At 34.5% G+C, this 21,528-nt stretch overlaps 1 protein-coding gene across 1 annotated transcript in view; it reads left to right on the plus strand.

Annotated features, from left to right (window-relative positions):
- Positions 1-6,198: 6,198 nt before the first annotated feature.
- Positions 6,199-21,528, plus strand: part of LOC306863838 (splicing regulator ARVCF-like) — a gene marked incomplete at both ends in the record, with an annotated part of 32,429 nt that continues 17,099 nt past the window's right edge. The window contains 6 exons of the mRNA XM_079407380.1: positions 6,199-6,219; positions 9,155-9,262; positions 11,469-11,777; positions 13,121-13,547; positions 19,578-19,761; positions 21,256-21,373. Of these exons, the coding sequence (XP_079263506.1) occupies positions 6,199-6,219; positions 9,155-9,262; positions 11,469-11,777; positions 13,121-13,547; positions 19,578-19,761; positions 21,256-21,373 (1,167 nt within the window). The remainder of the gene's footprint in view (positions 6,220-9,154; positions 9,263-11,468; positions 11,778-13,120; positions 13,548-19,577; positions 19,762-21,255; positions 21,374-21,528) is intronic.

Below are 21,528 nucleotides of genomic sequence, written 5' to 3' on the forward strand. Positions count from 1 at the left end.
ACAGGAATATTTTGCAGTCAGATATATCCAGAGAAATTCGTTTTAAATGTCTTTAGTTTCTTTTTTTAAATTTTAATAACTCAAGAATGGTTTTCGCCAAAATAGCAAAGAAGCTGGCATGGGTTTAATAAATCTATAAGCAATACATTTTTTACTGCACTAGAGGACAAGAAAGACTTCATCCTGTGCTTTAATTAAAACAAAGTTATTTGTTAAGTGTAATATTTAATGTCAAATATATATATTGTTTTGTTACTTTTTTCTGTTTCAATATTGTGTTTTATAATTGAATTCTTGGCTAATAAAGTTTGATTTGTTTGGTTTGATCTTTGTATTCTTGGTGATACTGTATTAGATTTGACACTCAAATGCCTTCAGTCAGAGGAAACCGGTTATTTTAGATCAGATTGTCTTCATAAACATGTTTCATAAACATAAAAATGTTCTTGATTTCATTAAGAATGATGGGAATATGATCAGGAATATTACAGAAGCAGAAGTTCCCTCTGGTGTTCACTGAGATAAACTGCATGTCGGTCCACTGATGAACTGGAAAGTTCATATAAACAATATACAGGTACATCTCAAAAAATTAGAATATTGTGAAAAAGGTCAATATTTTTTGTCACTCATTTCAGAAAGTGAAACCCATATATTATATAGATTCATTACTCATCATAGAGTGAAACATTCCAAGCCTTTATTTCTTGAGATTTGGATGATTATGGCTTACAGATAATGAAAACCCAAAATTCAGTGTCTCAGAAAATTAGAATATTACATAAGATCAATAAAAAAAATAAAAAAAATGTAAACAGAAATGTCAGGCTTCATGTAGTGTATATGTACTCAATACATGGTAGGGGTTCCTTTTGCTTTAATTACTGCCTCAATGCGGCGTGGCATGGAGGTGATCAGCTTGTGGCACTGCTGAGGTGGTATGGAAGCCCAGGTTGCTTTGATAGCGGCCTTCAGGTCATCTGCATTGTTGGGTCTGGTGTCTCTCATCTTCCTCATAGATTCTCTGTGGGGTTCAGGTCAGGCGAGTTTGCTGGCCAATCAAGCACAGTAACACCATGGTCATTGAACCAGCTTTTGGTACCTTTGGCAGTGTGGGCAGGTGTCAAGTCCTGCTGGAAAATGAAATCAGCATCTCCATAAAGCTTGTCAGCAGAAGGAAGCATGAAGTGCTCTAAAATTTCCTGGTAGATGGCTGCATTGACTGTGGACTTCAGAAAACACAGTGGACCAACACCAGCAGATGACATGGCAGCCCAAATCATCTCTGACTGTGGAAACTTCACTCTGGACTTCAAGCAGCATGGATTCTGTGCCTCTCCACTCTTCCTCCAGACTCTGGGACCTTGATTTCCAAATGAAAAGCTAAATTTCCTTTCATCTGAAAAGAGGACTTTGGAGCACTGAGCAACAGTCCAGTTCTTTTTCTCCACAGCCCAGGTAAGATGCTTCTGATGTTGTCTCTGGTTCAGAAGTGGCTTGGTAGCTCTTTTCCTGAAGACGTCTGAGCGTGGAGACTCTTGATGCACTGACTCCAGCTTCAGTCCACTGCTTGTGAAGCTCTCTCAAGTGTTTGAATCAGCTTTGCTTGACAGTATTCTCAAGCTTGCGGTCATCCCTGTTACTCGTGCACCTTTTCCTACCCAAACTCTTCCTTCCAGTCAACTTTGCATTTAATATGCTTTGATACAGCACTCTGTAAACAGCCACATCTTTCAGTAATGACCCTCTGTGACTTACTCTCTTTGTGGAGGGCGTCAATGTTCATCTTCTGGATCATTTCCAAGTCAGCAGTCTTCTCCATTATTGTGGTTTCAAAGAACAAGAGATACCCTGAATTTATACTGTAGAGATGGTCATTAATTGAAACTCAAATGGAAATATTCTAATATTTTGAGATACTGATTTTTGACTTTCATCAGCTGTAAGCTCTAATCATCAAAATTAAAACAAAAAAACTTTTGAAGTGTTTTACTTTACATGTAATGAATCTAAAATATATGAAAGTTTCACTTTTTGAAATGAGTTACAAGAAAAAATGAACTTTTTCACAATATTCTAATTTTTTGAGATGCACCTGTACACTGTAAAAAAAAAAAAAAAGTTGAGCCAATTTAACATTTTAAGGGAACAAGCGTCAGCAGATTTTTGAGTTTTCTCAACTTGGAAAAATATGGAAAAGCACATCATCAGACAGCCTTTAATATTGATGTGTCAAAATGAATAAATCATGCAGTAAATCATGTTTATTTGAGCTTTCTGTGCTCATATTCAGACCTTTCTGTGATCGCGCTCTAGTTCTGGGACACGGGAGCGCGCAGTGGAATCTCTTACCGGCCTTTGATCAAATATTAACAGCACCAGCTCCACTATATGATCTGAAAAGTTTTTATTGGAGAGGTGTTTGATATGCCGGTTCGCTCGAGGTGCACTGGACTGATAACGAGGAGAAGCTTCGTTTTGTCTAAACAGATTGCTTGCAATCAGGGCTGTGACTGTCAATTTAACGCATTAAGATATGTTTCCTCACCTGAATATGTTCGTAGATTTGTGTTGGCTGTTATCTTTGGAATGGAAATATGGATATGTTATTTGTAAACATCAATGCTTTTTCCACTTATTTCAGTTAATGTCTTAAAACTAAAACTACTTACAAAAAAGGAGACAACATTTCTCAAGCACAGCATCCAGCTAGAAAACATACTATCTACCTGAGGGAAGACGTCTTTTATTATCGTAAGTTAATGTTGTTAAATAGAGAAACAAAATTATACATTTTTAAAATTAATTATAAAAAAATGTATAAACGCGTATTAAACTTGGACCTCATTACTGAAAAACAAATTCAAGCACCAAAAGCAGCCCACACTCTATATGTTCTCGTTTGCCTTCATAGGTTACATGGTTACAATAAAATTTTAGTTAGTAGTTAGTAAGAATTCTTTATTGACTGACATATTCAGTTGTGCTTTCAAATATTATGCCACAATGTAGGTGTGTAAATTCACAAATTAGTACACCTTTGTGCAGTCACAATTCCATAGTGGTCAAGTTTACTCAGGCCATGGTTTGTGTAACGTAGCCCACGTGACATTTTTGGGGATTTAATTGAGGAATTCTCTTTGAAGAAGAGCAGGAAGAAGCCCTTTTATTGGTGAGTGATATTTAATCAATTTTATTTTTATTTTAGTTTCTGATTTGTAAGATTATTACTAATTTATGTAAATGATTTTCTATGGGATTATGGCGTGTATGTTTATTTTTATTTCATGAGTGCATGTTTATTTCAGCAGCTGCGTTAGCCCACTGCATATTATTATAAAAAACCCATAATAATAATAAACTAATTAAAGGGATAGTTCACCCAAAATTTAAAACTAAAAAAACAAGAAAAAAATTTGCTAATTTTTGCAATATTTATTTCATGGTTTTCTCATGTAACACAATAATGGCTTTAAATTATCTTTTGTAGGTAATATCTTATTAAACAATCGGTTTATTGAGATGTAACAAAATATAATAATGTAATACCACAATATTGTAGTTACATCTTCTCATATGAAAGAAAAAAAACAGAAAAAATAAAAAAGGCACAAGTTATTTTAAGGTTATTCCAGACAGTAATACAATAGGAAGGAGAAGCTGAAAATACAAAGCATAGAAGGCATACACCAAATCTGATTAGATTAATTAATTTTTGAGTATTTTGCAGTAAAATTTGAAGTGTTGTCTTTGTAAATTTAATATAATTTAAATGACTAAATATCTAAATTAAATGCAAATCAGTGTAGTTCATGCAGAGACTTCTGTGAATACCATTTTCAACCTAAAGGTGAGTCCTACTTTTTGCATAAAATTCTTATAAACATTTTAATTAATATAAAGCATCATTGATAAGGTAATTCATACTAATTTAAATTTTTTTTTTCAATATTTCACAGTAAATTTTAAAGTGTTGTCTACAACAGCTAAATGTTGTAAATGTTCACTGATAAGGTAATTCATATTTTTAGTAAGGTAAAGTCTTCAGCATTTTTACATTCTTCTCTTGTCCTGTTTTCTCAGGTGGAATTTCGCAGCGCTTCATTAATTCACATGACTTTCTCTGGATGTTTTATCTCCAGTAATGGATTCTCATTCAGTCTAATGAAGATGGTGTACGGGTGCGAGGCTCGCCGGTGTCTGCCTGATTCTATGGTTGAAACGCAGTGACATTCGGCTGGATTTCAACACACTCAGTTCAGTCCCGCATGATGAAATGCCTCCTGTGGTGGCGGCTGAAAGAGCAGAATAAATCATCCGACTGGATAGCTGCTCTCCGGGGGAAGTTGTCTTACATTCATTATTAATCACAATTCAGAAAGAGTTGTTCCCTATTTATTATTCATTATAAAACTGCTCTGGGCTCTTTCCCATCCTAGCGTAGCTGGAGGGAGTGTTTGCATTCGCCACAGGTGTGTGACATATCCAACCTTCAGCTGATCCAGATGAAAACAGACCGTCAGATTCTGAATGACGAATCCACATTCACAAGCCATTTGACTTCCACAATCTTCACAGTTAAAGCTGCAGCAAGGAATAGCTCACCAAAATCTGCTTAAAATGTGCTACCTATAGGATGAGTTTGTTTCTTCATCAGGTTTGTATAAATGTGTCTCTGCATCAGTGTCTCAGCAATGGATGCTCTGCAGTGAATGGGTGCCGTCAGAATGAGAGTCATCACAATAATCCACAAGTATCATCATAACATCTGGAGAAGACAAAAGATGAGGCAAATCCAGCATTAAGACGTTTTTAACTCAAATACGAGTCTATAATAACCAGTGAAAAGTGTTCTGGTGTGAATCAGGAGAGAAATCTGCACAGATCAAGCAGCGTTTACAAGACAAAACAGCTCAAATATGTGACTGGATTTTGATGTGAGAGACAACAGGAGATGCACTTTTTCACTTATTTTTATCAGCTGTTTGGACTCTCATTCTGACGGCACCCATTCACTGCAGAGCATCCATTGCTGAGACACTGATGCAGAGACACATTTATACAAACCTGATGAAGAAACAAACTCATCCTAATCTCAGATGATCTGAGGGTGAGCATGTTTTCATTTTTAGTGAACTTTTTCTTTAAGCCACAGGAGCAGCATGTACTGTATCTGTTTGGTCTGAATGAGCTACTGTGTGATTATGTAAATGCCGTCGAGGGAGATTCAAAGGGCGTCAGTGAATCTGTTTCAGTTGGAGTATTTGTGTGGGTTCAGACTGTGGGACTGATGGAATCTGATATTTGTGTGTGTTATTTATTTCATGACTGGGAGTCCAGCAGGTGTTCATGGAGAGATCTCACATGTGGGTGTGATCCAGAGACTCTGCCTTATTTAAATCTACCGAGTGACAAAAACATGAAAATGCATGCTGTAACCTCTTCTGATTAGTATGTGCGATTAAATGGAGCTTATTCATTGCTCAAATGATCGGTTTATTCAGAATCTTGATTATGATTTATGTGTCCATGAGAATGGAGGTCAGTATGATGTCACACAGATTCCCATCATCCTCTGCTGAGACACAGTGCTGTCATTGTGCAGGTGAGTCGATGCGCTCACACCTGTTTTTGTAGGCCAAAGCCCAGAAGCAAGTTGCATTTTAGCTCTACTGATTCCATCATCCTGAAGTCAATGGTTTTTTATTAAAAGCCTGAAATAAGGTTGGTTCATTGACTTTGAATAGTCCAGAAACTTTCATATTCTGTTTTAGTGTTTGAGAGAGAAAGTGTGTGTGTGTGTGTGTGTGCGCGCGCGCTGCATCAGTCGCATTCGCAGCTCCTCGTCTCGTTCTCTCTCATCTCTCTGACGCGGTTTAATGAGCGCTAATGATCTTATTTAGTGAATGGCAAACACTAACTGGACGTGGTTCTCCTCCTCGCCGGGCGGTGAAGAGTGTGTGTGAATCGCGCTGTTGATTCAGCAGCTCCTCCACTGCGCTGCGCGCGCGTGCGTGTGTGTGAGAGAGAGAGAGAGTGAGGTTGGGGGTGTGCGTGCCCGTGTGTGTATATGTGAGAGCATGATCGAGTGCATGTGGACGCGTGTGGCAGGAGGAAGGATGGCTGCTCATGTGTGAGCCGCACACAGCTGTATTTACCCAGAGAAACCGCGCACACACGCCGCTCTGCGTCGCCAGCATGCCTGCGGAGGTGAACGAGGTGAGTGCATGCGTCGCTTTTCCCGCAGCGCGATGATGCTTGTGCGTCTGTAGCAGCAGTGGATGCCAGGGCTGGGTGGGCATCGCCTCTCCTGCTCTGGATCTGTTTGCGTTGCAGCTTCACACGTGTGGCGCGATCGCATGTAAATACAGAGGGTTGATGCGGCATGCGTGCGCTAGCGCTCATACCGCAGGGGTTCTGTGTTCTTGCGCGTCTGACAGTGAGATTTAAACTCTGATGCCGCGCTGGATGCGGCACAACTACCAAATACGCGGAGCTCCGTGATGCATGTGTCCTACTTGGGCTTGTGACAGCGGATCCGCAGCCCTTGAGCGACTCACTGACACTGAGCTGAGATGATGTGCATGAAATGGATGATGGATGGATGGATGAGCCACATGACGTAGTGGGTAAGACGGGCTACAAACCGCGTAAAAGCATCTGGTGCATAGTGAGCTGGGAATTCAGCAGTGAAAAACATGAGTCGACCCTATTTGCTTTCTTAATTTATGTTCTTATTGCGGCTCATTCATCAGTGCATGTCTTTATAACTCTGCGTATAGTGTTTCATCACCTGCTCCACCTCTGAAACGACTTTCCTCACGTGCATATTTTTCATAAACAGATTTGATAGTCATTTACAGTGTTTAAATCTGATTTGCATTTGTTTCGTTCTCATTCAGATTACATAATCGTCATATCTCCCTTGTGAAAACTATGGTGTTACATAAGTGAAATTGTAGTGCATGCTTTATTCCCAAATTTTATAGTTCAAATAATGTTAACCCTGGTAAATTTATGGTTATTTCAGTTTTATATACTGTACTATAGTTGAACTATGGTTACTATAGTAAATGGATTGTTTCATAAGGGCCAAAAAGCAACAATATCAAACACTGTTTTCAGATAAACACCACTTATCTTCTCAGGACAAAAACTAGTTTTGTTGCATAAGCAAAACTGTGCTATCCGTGTTTTATTTAGCTAAATTGATTATTATTATTATTCCCTTTACTGGTTGCACTTAATTTTAAGGTGTCCTTGTCTATACAGGTACATCTAAAAAAATTAGAATATCGTGAAAAACTTTTTTTTTTGTAACATTTCAAAAAGTGAAACTTTCATATATATTTTAGATTCATTACATGTAAAGTAAGACATTTCAAAAGTTTTTTTGTTTTAATTTTGATGATTGAAAGTCAAAATCCAGTATCTCAAAAATATTAGAATATTTCCTAAGATCAATCAAAAAAATGATTTGTAAAGCAGAGTTCAAGTTGTTTAAAGTATGTTTATTTCTGCACTCAATAGTTGGTCGGGGCTCGTTTAGCACAAACTCCAGCATCAGTGAGGAATGGCATGGAAGCGATCAGCCTGTGGCTCTGCTGAGGCACTATTGAGTCTTCAGCTCGTCTGGATTGTTGGATCCACTGTTTCTCATCTTTCTCTTGAAAATATCCCATAGATTTTATATGGGGTTCAGGTCAGGCATGTTTGCTGGCCAATCAAGCACAGTGATATCATGGTCAGCAAACCACTTTGAAGTGTTTATGGCAGTGTGGACAGGTGCTAAAGTCCTGCTGGAAAATTAAATCAGCATCTCCATAAAGCGTATCAGCAGATGGAAGCATAAAGTGTCTAGTCCATATTGTATCTGATCAGCAAATTTTCATTATTGACTGAATGTGAAAAATTGATTTGAATGTTACCATGTTATCACCATCTTTGTACTGCATTTATTCCTTTTTGATTATTAAAAAATTTAGACATTCCTAGAAATTTCAAAATACACATGAACCACACCAAAAAAAAAAAAACTGCTATGCAGCAAAATATGTATATATTTTTTCAATATTACTGAGAAAATTAATTTGAATATGTGCTGAAATTTATAAAATCTGAGAATTACCAGTATTAACTCTATTGGAATTAATTAAATTTAATCAAACTCATGATTGCTGAAATTCATGAAACCTGCATATTTATTTCTAACAAAACAACATTAATATTACTCTAAAAAGTTTTAAAACAAAATAAATTTTACTTCCATAAACTTTTGACACTTTGACAATTTTTTTGACACTAATTTAACTTAATAGATAATTTTACATAAAGTATTTTTGACACTAATGGTACTCCATAAATGACCTGAACATGAAACATGATTACATCTCTTAAGAATAATTGTAAAAATCAGGAAAAAAAAAAAAAAGTGTATTTTGAGTGTCTTAAAGCCTTTGCAGAGTTTCCTTCCATTACTAAAAACTATAATTTTTTTAGCTTCCGGGTCAAAAAGAGACATTTGAGGCGTAAATATAAATCCATTAGACAAAAGTCTTGTTTCTAGAAAATTCTACCAAAATGAAGTGAGTTTATCCATAAAATAAGAAAAATAACCATCTATGAGATCATTAAACAAAACGATTCAAAGAGAAAGTTATTATTTTCTGACTCCATTGTCAGATATTTGTTGTTGTTTTAAGCATAAACCCGGTTATGATGCATTTTTCAGAAATCAAGACTTAATACCTAAAAACATTTTGCTTCTCAAGTAACTGTATCTTAATGTAAGAATGTTTAGATATTTGTACTGAAAAATACTGAGGAAAAACAACATGTATTTTCTCATAGTTGGCATCTGTCTGCTATACTAAACAGGCATTTGCTTAATAACCCGGTTTCATTAGGCAGCGCGATAAATTAATAAAAATAAGGATTTAAATATTCATAGTCTGACTAGAATTTGAGAGCCAAAAAATAATTATTTTAACAGGTTCTTTTTGTAAACAAGTCATTTATAATTCATAAGGATTCATTTTCTCGTGATGAAAAGTAGATATTGTTTACAAGCCTAAGCTGCAGGCTAATGAGGCGTGGTGTGTGTGGATGTGATGTTAACGAGCTCACGCTGAGACGTTTCTCTGATGTTCTGCAGACTGAGAGTTCAGGAATCGGGACGGAGAACTCGTCCAGTCCTGACAGCGAATCCAACCCGCTCAGCTCCAGCAGCTCCAATGAACAGGTCGTGCCCAACCTCCTGAAGGTGAAGATTACAGATCAAACCAGCTATATCCTCATCGAAATATCATTTTGCATTTTCATGCTTTTCATTGGGAAAGCCAGTATTAAAGAATATGAATCACCTTGTTTCAGTATTGCACTGCAAAAAAAAATATTTTCTTACTTAGTATTTTTGTCTTATTTTCTACACTGTGAAAAGAAAAGTTGAGCAAACTTTAAGGCAACCAGCTTCAGCAGATTTTTTTAGTTTTCTGAACTTTTTTTTTAGGAAATTTTTGAGTTCTCAACTTTGTGTTGTATAAAATTAAAACAACAAGTTGAGAAAACTCAAAAAGTTCCTAAAAAATAAGTTCAGAAAACTAAAAAAATCTGCTGAAGCTGGTTGCCTTAAAATTTTAAGTTTGCTCAACTTTTTTTTTCTTTTTTTTTACATTGGAAATATTCTTAAATTTATTTAATTGACAAGTAAAATGATTTAAGATATTAAGTATTGTTTTCTAAAAAAAATTTGTTAGTTTTTCCTTAAAACAAGCAAAAATATATAAGAAAATATGTAAGAAAAATAATCTTAATTCAAAGGCTAAACAAGATTACACTCTTAAAAATAAAATTTCTTAAAAGCTTCTTCACAGCGATGCCACAGAAGAACCATTCAGTCAAAGAACCATCTTTTTCTTACCGAAGAACCTTCTTTCACCACAAGGAAGCTTTTATGAAACAGAAAGGTCCTTCAGATGTTAAAGGTTCTTTATGTAACCATTTAGACAAAAAGGTCCTTCTATGGCATCCTGAAGCACCTTTATTTTTAAGAGTGTACTTTTCTTGCCCCATTGGCAGATATTTTTGCTTGTTTTAAGGAAAAACTAACAACATTTTGATATTTGTTTTAAAAATATCTTAAGTCATTTTACTTGTACAGTAAATTAATCTTGAGTCAAGAATATTTATACTAGAAATCAAGACAAAAATACTAAGTAAGAAAATAATTTTGTGTAGTGTGTAGTGGTAAAGGGTTCTGAGTCCGTTTCATCAAAACTGGCCGCAGTAATTTATACAGCTCAGTAGGACACTAATTAAATCAGATTTGATAGAGTCCAGATTCTCAGGTGAGAAAATATCATCTTTATTCACGCTGTGAATGTGTTCAGATTGATGTGTTATTATTAATCTGGCACTTTGAGACGCCTCTTTATGCTTCGTTTGGACACAGCTGGTCGTTTACCAGACTATATGGTCTATAAGATAATAAGTCTTGTTTTTTGAAAAATCTACCAAAATTAAGTGTTTATGCTTAAAACTGTGAGTGCAGTAAGAAAAACAAACTTAATTCGAAGGGAAATGACCTCATTTTTTGCTTTTATTGTATGATTAATAATTCATTGTACATTTTTTCTTCTGATAAAAAGTAGGTTTTAATTATTCATTTTGATGATCTTTCAGAAAACAAGACTTAATGTGTTAAAATAATCATTTAGTTCTCCAGTAAATGTAGATTTATTTAAGAATCTTTAGATATTTGTAAGAGGGTTATTATAGTTAACTGAAATTAAAAACATGCAAATTTTACTTTGCATAAAATAAACAGAAATAAAATAAAAACTTATTTTATTTTATTTCAGCTTGTTGCCAAGGACTCACTTCTCATTTTCATTAAGTTTAACCTGATGTACTAAAATAATTAAAACTAAAACTGAAATTAAAAAATATATAAACACTATAAAACTATATAAAACTAATAAATATGACAGAAGCACACAATAAAATTACTAAAACTTGAACTGAAATTAACATGAACGCAGAAAATATATCAATAAAATCGTTCAAAATATTAACCAAAACTATAGTATCTCAAAGATACTAAAATAGCACAGATCAAGTAAAATATAAAATAACTTTTTTCTTATTTCAGCAAGTTGCCAAGGCAACATTTATTCATTTTCATTTAGCTTGTCATTCATTTTATTAAGTTGTTCATTAAAATGCACTAAACTAACTAAAACTGAAATAAAAATTAATAAAACTATATAGACATACCAAAAAATATATATAAAATTAATAAAAAAATAAATAAAAAAATGTATTAAATGAATTAAAAAATAATAATATGATCTAAACAATACTAAAATAACACTTGATTAGTAATGGGGGTAAAAAAAATAAAAAGTATAAATAAACTCAAATCCAGACTTGGATGACTCCTCAAATCACGTTTATATTTTTCTCTGTAGGAAGCTTCATCTGAAGGGTTGGAGGAGTCCCAGACTCCGGATGTTGAGTGTCTGGATCGAGCACTGCCTCCCGATTCCTCCGGTGAAAAGGACGATACACACACGGTTGGACCTCCTCACCCTGACCCCGGCGTGACCTCTGACCCTCCTGAGATTCCCACAGATCAGCCGCCTCTGTACGGCACGCTGAACACTCAGGCCGTCTCGCTCCTGCACGGATTACCCTTCTTTCCCGGCCGGACCTTCTTACCGGAGAACTGCTACACTCTGCCGCTGCACCGCGACCTCTCCACCCACGCTTATTTACAGGTAGAGCTGGGCGATACGACCGAAAATCAAAACCGCCATTAAATCAACACTTTACCGTGATTACGGTTATTGAACGATTTTTTATTTTATTTTATTTCATTTATTTTTCTCATTTTAATTTAGTTTTACTTGATGTACTAAAATAACTCAAACTGAAATAAAAATTAATAAGACCTATATAGACATATTTAAAAACAATAAAATGTAATAAGTCACAAAATCTGTGACCTATGACCTAAAATCAAAACCTCAATTAATTGAACGCTTTACCTTGATTACGATTATTGAACGATTTTTTATTTTATGTTATTTTATTTTATTTTTTCTCATTTTAATTTAGTTTTACTTGATGTACTAAAATAACTAAAACTGAAATCAAAATTAATAAGAACTATATAGACATATTTAAAAACAATAAAAATAAATAAAATTCACAAAATCTGTGACGTATGACATAAAATCAAAACCTCGATTAATTGAACACTTTAACTCATTATGATTATTGAACTATTATTTTATTTTATTCATTTTTTTTGCTCTCATAGATTAATAAAGGTTTGTACTGTAAATATAACTACTAAGGTGGTATATTTTCATATTTTAATTTTCATATTATTCATATTTTTTATTTGATTTTATAGCAATATCTGGCAACACTGCATCAGCACTTAAACTGATGATAATAATAATAATAATAAAATAAATAAAATAACACAGGTTATTGCTGACAGGATAGCACATTCTGTAAGGGAAACGCAAAAGATATCATAATATTATCTGTCAGAAACAGTATCAACGCTGTCAAAAACAGTAGCATTTAACATTAGTACACAGATCTGTAGAAGAAGTAGGTTACAGAATGAAATTAAATACACAAACACTAGCCATGAAGAAGTCTGTTACATTTATATTAAACATTCATAAGAGCACTAGACAATTATCATCTATATAGCAATGATTATTAATGAAAACTATAAAAGTAATATTTATAGTTGCATGATTAATAAACAACTGATAAAATTATCCACCCCTTGCATTTGATGCACTAAATATGGTATAATAACAGTGTTCATCCGTCCAAAACAAAGAAAACATCATTCACAAACATCTACATCTCTGTCTCTTTTAAAGTTCATTGCAAAAACATATATATATTCTCTTACTTGGTATTTTTGTCTTGTTTTCTAGTATAAATATCTAAAAAAAATTGAATCAAGATGAATTTACTGTACAATTAAAATGATTTAAGATATTAAGTCTTGTTTTCTGTAAAAATAAATAAATAATCAAAATGTAGTTTTTCCTTAATTTAGCTTTCGATTCGTTTTCGATTAATCGTCCAGCCCTGTTTCCAGGACCTGTATCGTGCGCAGACGCTCATCCCGCAGAAGCGTGCCAGCATGGTGAGCCTCGACACCATCCGCAAGGATCCTCGCTGGCGGGATCCTAACCTCCGGGAGGTCATCTCCATGCTGAGCCACCCGATGGACCCGGTGAAGTCCAACGCCGCGGCGTATCTGCAGCACCTCTGCTACGAGAACGACACGGTCAAGCAAGACGTCAGGCAGCTGCGAGGAATCCCCGTGCTGGTGGGGCTCCTGGATCATCCCAAAGCCGAGGTCCATCGCAAGGCCTGCGGCGCGCTGAGGAACATCTCCTTCGGCCGAGACAACTTCAACAAGGTGGCCATCAAGAACTCGGACGGCATTCCTGCGCTGCTGAGGCTCCTGAGGAGATCCAACGACGCGGAAGTCCGAGAACTCGTCACAGGTTTATATACTTTCCTGCTTTCAAGCTAAAAAGTGAAAGAAATGATGGTAACACAAGTTAGTGCTGATGGGCGATATGGCCTGAAATCAAAACCTAATTAATTTGATTGTTATTTATTTTTTTGCCCTCATAGTTCAATAAAGGTTTGTACTGTAAATATACTCAACTATTAAAGATTTTTTTTTTTTAATATATATATATTAAAATCTATTTATAAATTTTATATATATATATATATATATATATATGCATATTATTTATAAATTAATATAAATGTATAAATAATTTATATTTAAAATATAAAAAATGTTTATATATATATTTTTTTAAAATATTTTTTATAATATATATATATATATATATATTAGTGCTGTCAAACGATTAATCGCGATTAATTGCATCCAAAATAAAAGTTTTTGTTTGTATAATATATGTGTGTGTTCTGTGTATATTTATTATGTATATATAAATAAACACACATACAGTATATATTTTGATTGTATTTACGTGTCTATATTTATATTAATTTATATTATAAATAGATATATTTAATATATAAAAATACAAATTTTCTGAAATATATACATGATGCATGTGTGTTTATTTATATATACATTAAAAATATACACTGTACACATACATATATTATATAAACAAAAACTTTTATTTTGGAGGCGATTAATCACGATTAATCATTTGACAGCACTAATATATAATATATATATATATATATATATATATATATTTACCCTCATATTTCATAAAAGGTTTGTACTATAAATATAGCTACTCAACTATTAAAGGTGCATTTCTTATCTTTGTAGGATTTTTAAATAATTGAAGGAAACAAACTACAGGTGCATCTCAATGAATTATTTTTGACGCCCTCCACAAAGAGGGTAAGACACAGAGGGTCATTACTGAAAGCTGTGGCTGTTCACAGAGTGCTGTATCAAAGCATATTAAATACAAAGTTGACTGGAAGGAAGAATTTGGGTAGGAAAAGGTGCACAAGCAACAGGGATGACCGCAAGCTTGTGAATACTGTCAAGCAAAGCTGATTCAAACACTTGTGAGAGCTTCACAAGCAGTGGACTGAAGCTGGAGTCAGTGCATCAAGAGTCTCCACGCTCAGACGTCTTCAGGAAAAGGGCTACCAAGCCACTTCTGAACCAGAGACAACGTCAGAAGCGTCTTACCTGGGCTGTGGAGAAAAAGAACTGGACTGTTGCTCAGTGGTCCAAGATGCACCTGTATTTATGGTTATTTGTTGAATATTTTGAACAATTAAAATTCAAAGATTGAAATGAACATGTCTTACTGTAAGACTGTACATCTTTACTTAATTGTAAAAAGCAAGTTCCCTAAAAAAATAGAAAATAACTTGCAATTTTGCAAAGTAAACGAATATTGTGTCAAAAGTAGAAAATAACCAGCATCTCTTGCAAACAAAACATTTTAAATACTGTCATGCGAAAAGTAGAAAATAACTTGTATCTATTGTAAATGAATATTATTTTAAATTATGAAATTTGAATTTCATTAATAGTTTATATAGAATATTAATATTTTAATAAAATAATGAATGTAAATAGAACACTGCTGATTAAGAGAAAGAGCAGCATCTCAGTGATCTTGTCCTGTCACTTTATGAATATTTACCCAAGGGTCTTACTGGAAAGTATTAATGGGATAAAAAAACGAAATAATTCAATTCAATTCAAGTTTATTTGTATAGCGCTTTTTACCATACAAATCGTTGCAAAGCAGCTCTACATATTTATATCTACATCTATATATTTATATATTGCAGAACCTTAATATGTTTGACTTATGGCAAAATTAGGTAATTCTGTATGTTGTCTGAGCGTTGGCATCCTCTGAGGTCCTCTGAGGGGTTGGCATCATCTTTTCTCAGGTGTTCGGTCATCTGAGATCATTTAAGGGTTGGATCCAGACTGAAGCTTCTGTCATTCCTAGTTACCACGGGATGTTAATCAACAGAGAAACAAATAGAGACATAATTAGCGTAGCTGCTGTTCCATCTAAGCAAAAATGATTTGTTCAACCCAAGCTAAAGAATAATAATAATGTACATTTGATCAGATATAACTGCAGTACAAGATTATAAAATGCATTATGTGAATGCTTGGCTAAAGAGATGTGTCTTTAATCTAGATTTAAACAGAGAGAGTGTGTCTGAACCCCGAACGTTATCAGGAAGGCTATTCCAGAGTTTGGGAGCCAAATGTGAAAAAGCTCTACCTCCTTTAGTGGACTTTGCTATCCTAGGTACTACCAAAAGTCCAGAGTTTTGCGACCTTAGGGAGCGGGTTAGATTGTAGCGTGGTAGAAGACGAGTTAGATACGCAGGTGCTAAACCATTTAGGGCCTTATAGGCAAGTAATAATATTTTGTAAATGGTACAGAACTGAATAGGTAGCCAATGCAGAGACTGTAAAATTGGGTAATATGATCATATTTTCTTGACCTGGTAAGAACTCTAGCCGCTGCATTTTGGACTATCTGTAGCTGTTTATTGAAGATGCAGGACAACCAGCTAGCAGTGCATTACAATAGTCCAGTCTAGAGGTCATGAATGCATGAACTAGCTTTTCTGCATCAGAAACAGGTAGCATGCTTCGAAGCTTGGCAATGTTTCTAAGATGGAAGAATGCTGTTTTTGTAACATGGGAAATATGATTTTCAAAGGACAAGTTTCTGTCTAAAATAACACCCAGATTTTTGACTTTAGAGGACGTGACAGTGCATCCGTCTAGTTGCAAATTGTAATCCAAGAGATTCTGTGTACTGTTTTTTGGTCCAATAAGTAATATCTCTGTCTTATCTGAATTTAGGAGGAAATTATTGGTCATCCAATATTTTACATTTTTTACACAATCTATTAGCTTAGTTTAGAAGTTTCATCTGGTCTTGTTGAGATATATAGTTGAGTATCATCAGCATAACAATGAAAACTAATCCCGTATTTTCTAATAATATTACCAAGGGGCAACATGTATATTGAAAATAGCAGAGGACCTAGGACTGATCCTTGTGGTACTCCATACTTTACTGGTGATAATTGTGATGACTCTCCATTTAAATGAACAAAGTGGTAGCGATCGGACAGGTAGGATCTAAACCATCTTAAAGCCTGCCCTTGAATACCAATATAGTTTTGTAATCGATCTATGAGTATGTCATGGTCTATAGTGTCAAACGCAGCACTAAGATCAAGTAATACTAGCAATGAGATGCAGCCTTGATCTGAAGCAAGAAGTAAGTCATTTGTAATTTTAACAAGTGCAGTTTCTGTGCTATGGTGAGGCCTGAAACCTGACGGAAATTCTTCATAGAGATAATTTTTTTGCAAAAAGGAGCATAATTGAGTAGACACAACTTTTTCTAAAATTTTAGACACAAACGGAAGATTTGAAATGGGTCTGTAATTTGCCAGTTCATTAGAATCTAGTTGTGGTTTCTTAATAAGAGGCTTAATAACCGCCAGCTTGAATGGTTTTGGGACATGACCTAAAGATAACGATGAGTTAATCATATTGAGAAGCGGTTCTTCTGCTACAGGTAACAGCTCTTTCAGTAGTTTAGTGGGTACAGGATCTAATAAACATGTTGTTGGTTTAGATGCACTGATAAGTTTATTTAGCTCTTCCTGTCCTATAGTTGTAAAGCACTGCAGTTTTTCTTTGGGTGCGATGCATGAAGCTGAAATACTAGACGCAGTAGAATATACATTTGTTATTGTATTTCTGATGTTATCTATTTTATCAGTAAAGAAATTCATAAAGTCATTACTATTAAACTGTGGGGGAATATTTAGATCGGGTGGCGTCTGTTTATTTGTTAATCTAGCCACTGTGCTAAATAATAACCTTGGATTGTTTTGGTTATTATCTATGAGTTTGTGGATATGCTCTACCCTGGCAGCTTTTAGAGCCTGTCTATAGCTGGACATACTGTTTTTCCACGCAATTCTAACAACTTCCAAGTTTCTCCATTTGCGCTCAAGATTACGAGTTTCCTTCTTGAGAGAATGGGTATAACTGTTGTACCATGGCGCAGTACGTTTTTCTCTAACCTTTTTCAATTTGAGGGGGGCAACAGCTTCTAATGTGTTAGAGAAGATAGTGCCCATGTTGCTAGTCATTTCGTCTAGTTCATGTGTATTTATGGGTACACAGAGCAGTTGAGATAAATCAGGCAGGTTATTTGTGCATCTGTCTTTGGTGGCTGGAACAATAGTTCTGCCCGGACGATAACGCGGAGCCATATAATTAATATCAGTAATACGCAGCATGCACGATACAAGGAAATGATCAGTAACATCGTCACTTTGAGGTACGATATCTATATCGGTAAGATCAATTCCATGCGATATAATTAAATCTAGCGTATGATTAAAACGATGAGTGGGCCCGGTGACGTTTTGCTTGACTCCAAAAGAGTTTATTAGGTCAGTAAACACAAGTCCTAACGCATCATTTGTATTATCAACGTGAATGTTAAAATCTCCGACAATTAGCAGTTTATCAACATTCACTAATAGATCCGAGAGGAAATCTGCAAATTCTTTTAGGAAATCTGTATATGGCCCTGGCGGTCTATACACAGTAGCCAGAGCAAGAGACAGGAGAGATTTCTTTTGCATATCTAACAGTGTAACATTAAGCAGAAGTATTTCGAATGAGTTAAACCTCCTGTATCCTGTTTTCTGAGTAACATTGAGAATATCACTATATATTGTTGCCACACCGCCGCCATGACCAGTCTGATGGGGCTCATGTTTATAACAGTAGCTTGGTGGAGCAGACTCATTTAGACCAAAATATTAATTTCGTTTCAGCCAGGTTTCAGTCAGGCAGAGTATTAATCGCGATTAATAATTAATAAAAAAAGTTGTTTGCATAATGCTGTATATGTGTGTGTTCTGTGTATATTTATTATGTATAAATAAGTACACACAGTATGTATTTTGAAAATATTTACATATATTTACATGTATTTATATATTTTTTTATAGTTATATTCATATAATTTATATTATTAATAAATATATTTAATATATAAAAAAAAATCTGAAATATATGCATGCATGTGTGTGTATTTATATATATATATATATATATATATATATATATATATATATATATATATATATAATAAATAAACACACTACACATACATTATGTAAACAAAAACTTTTATTTTGGATTCACTATTAATCGTTTGACAGCACTAACAAAAACACAAAGTTACTAAACTTTAACTAAAATGAAAACAAAATGTAAAAATCAAATCTAATACTAAATAATAACAAAAACTATAATAGTATCTCAGTGATACTAAATAATTAACACTGAACGATGAAAGAAAGAAACACTTTTATTCATCATGGCTGCATTAAATTGATCAAAAGTGCCAGTACAGAAATTTATAATGTGACAAAAGATTTATATTTCAAATAAATGCTGTTCTTTGAACTTTCTGTTCATCTGTGAATCCTAAAAAATAAAATGTATCACGGTTTTCAACATTGATAATAATCAGAAAGGTTTCTTGAGCAGCAAATCAGCATATTATTATGATTTCTGAAGATCATGTGACACTGAAGACTGGAGTAATGATGCTGAAAATACAGCTGCAGATCACAGGAATACATTACAGTTTAACACATATTCACATAGAAAATAGCTATTTTTAATTGTAATAATATTTCACAATTCCTACTGTATTTTTGATCAAATAAATGCAGCCTTGCTAAGCAGAAGAGACTTGTTTCATTCTCTTCTGTTTGAGCTACAGAAACACTTCCACCAACAAATTTAACTGGTCACCAGCAGTGAAGTGAGGAGAAGGGAATTGAGCTGAATTGAGCTGAACTGAATGTTGTAGTTCCATCAGTGCTTCATAGACAAGCCACAACTATCAAACCAGCCCCAATCCAGCCTGGAAATGAAATCATTATTCTTAATTCTGCTGAAGGTGAAGTGAGTCTCCTGTGTTTCTCAGGAACGCTGTGGAATCTCTCTTCCCATGAGCCTCTGAAGATGATCGTCATCAACCATGGCCTGCAGACGCTGACCGACGAGATCATTATTCCTCACTCGGGTTTGAGAGGAGACCCGAACGACCCGGTCCGACCTGGAGACCCCGAGTGGAACACGGTCTTCAAGAACACTTCAGGATGCCTGAGGTTCGCTTTTCTCTGAGTGCGCTGCAGCCGCCAAACCGGCTCAAATCAAGCTCTTTATCCCTCTTATTAAACAGTCATAAAACCATATTGTATTTAATCAGCAACTTTTCATTAAAGGGTTAGTTCACCCAAAAATGAAAATTCTGTCATTATTTACTCACCTTTATATCGTTCCAAACCCATAAGACTTTTGTTCATCTTCAGAACACAAATTAAGATTTTTTTAATGTATTCTGAAAGTGTAATGAGCGTTGTTTATGTTCAGTAGACGGCACGCGCTTTATCCTGAATGTAAACAATGCATTGGGGTACTCTCCAAAATGAAACTCGGGGAGAAGAGTTGTTGAAAAAATTGTTATTATTGCTTTCTTTGCACACACAAATTATTCTCGTAGCTTCGTAAAATTATGGTTGAACCACTGATGTCACATGGATTATTTTAACGATGTCTTTGCTACGTTTCTGTGCATTGATCATGATAATATCATTGCTGTCTATGGAGGGTCAGAGAGCTCTCGGATTTCATCAAAAATATCTTAATTTGTGTTCTGAAGATGAACGAAGGTCTTACGGGTTTGGAACGACATGAGGGTGAATAATTAATGAAAGAATTTTCATTTTTGGGTGAACTAACCCTTTAATTAGTGAATGTGAAAACATTAAAAGTTTTGAATGTTACTATACTATTACTGTATTATTTACCCCTTTTTTATTCATTAAAAAATTGAGATTGCATATGAACTACACCCAAAACAAAACTATGATGCAAAATATGTAGATTTGCTTTTCAGTATTGAGGCAAAATTTTATTTGTATATATCATTTTATGAATGTATAATAAGAACATATAATCTCAGTATTAACCCCGTTGGAATTAATTGAAGTTTAATTAAACTCATGATCCAAATTTATGAAGCCTAGATATTTTTTCTAACAAAACATCAAAACAACATAAATATTACTCTGAAATTTTTCAAACAAAATACATTCATTTTACTTACATAAATGTTCTCTTTCAGATGAAAAAGTGATAAATTTTTCATGTTGCGCTGGTTTATCAATAGACTTACATACTGTATTTATGTTCATCAACAAAATTCAGTGCCAAATGGGTGTGAGATATGGAGAAAAGGTGAAATATGTTACCAAAGTTTTTGACTCTAATATAATTTCATAGATAATATTATAAAAAGTAAAACGTTTTTGACACTAACGGCGCTCCATACATACTCGGGTCAAAAATGACCCAAACATTTAAAATGCTTATATCTCTTAAAACATAATTGTAAAAAATTTGAAAAAAATAAATGATGTGTATTTTGAGGGTCTGAACGCATTTGCAAAGTTTCAGTCCCTCACTAAATTCTATGTTTTTTTTGTATATCTTCCGGGTCAAAACGACCTGAATGAGCTCTGAGGGTTGAGCGGTTTCTCGTTGCTCTGATGCTGATCATCAGACGGCGGCAGGATTATTTTGCACTCATATGTTTGCAGGAACGTGAGTTCAGACGGAGCTGAAGCTCGACAGAGACTGCGTGAGTGTGACGGGCTCGTGGATGCTCTGCTGCACGCGCTCTATTCAGCTGTCGCCAAGAGGGACATAAATAACAAAGTAAGCATTTCAATAGAAATCCAGGCCACGGCACACCTGCACACGAGCTGATCAACTCACATTTCACCCCAAAACAAGGGAAAAACATAATATTTAACTTAAAATTAAACCTGATTTCTCATATTTTAATTATTATTATTATTATTATTTAAAAT

This window comes from Barbus barbus, assembly GCF_936440315.1.
Source record: "Barbus barbus genome assembly, chromosome: 45".
Taxonomy (NCBI): domain Eukaryota; kingdom Metazoa; phylum Chordata; class Actinopteri; order Cypriniformes; family Cyprinidae; genus Barbus; species Barbus barbus.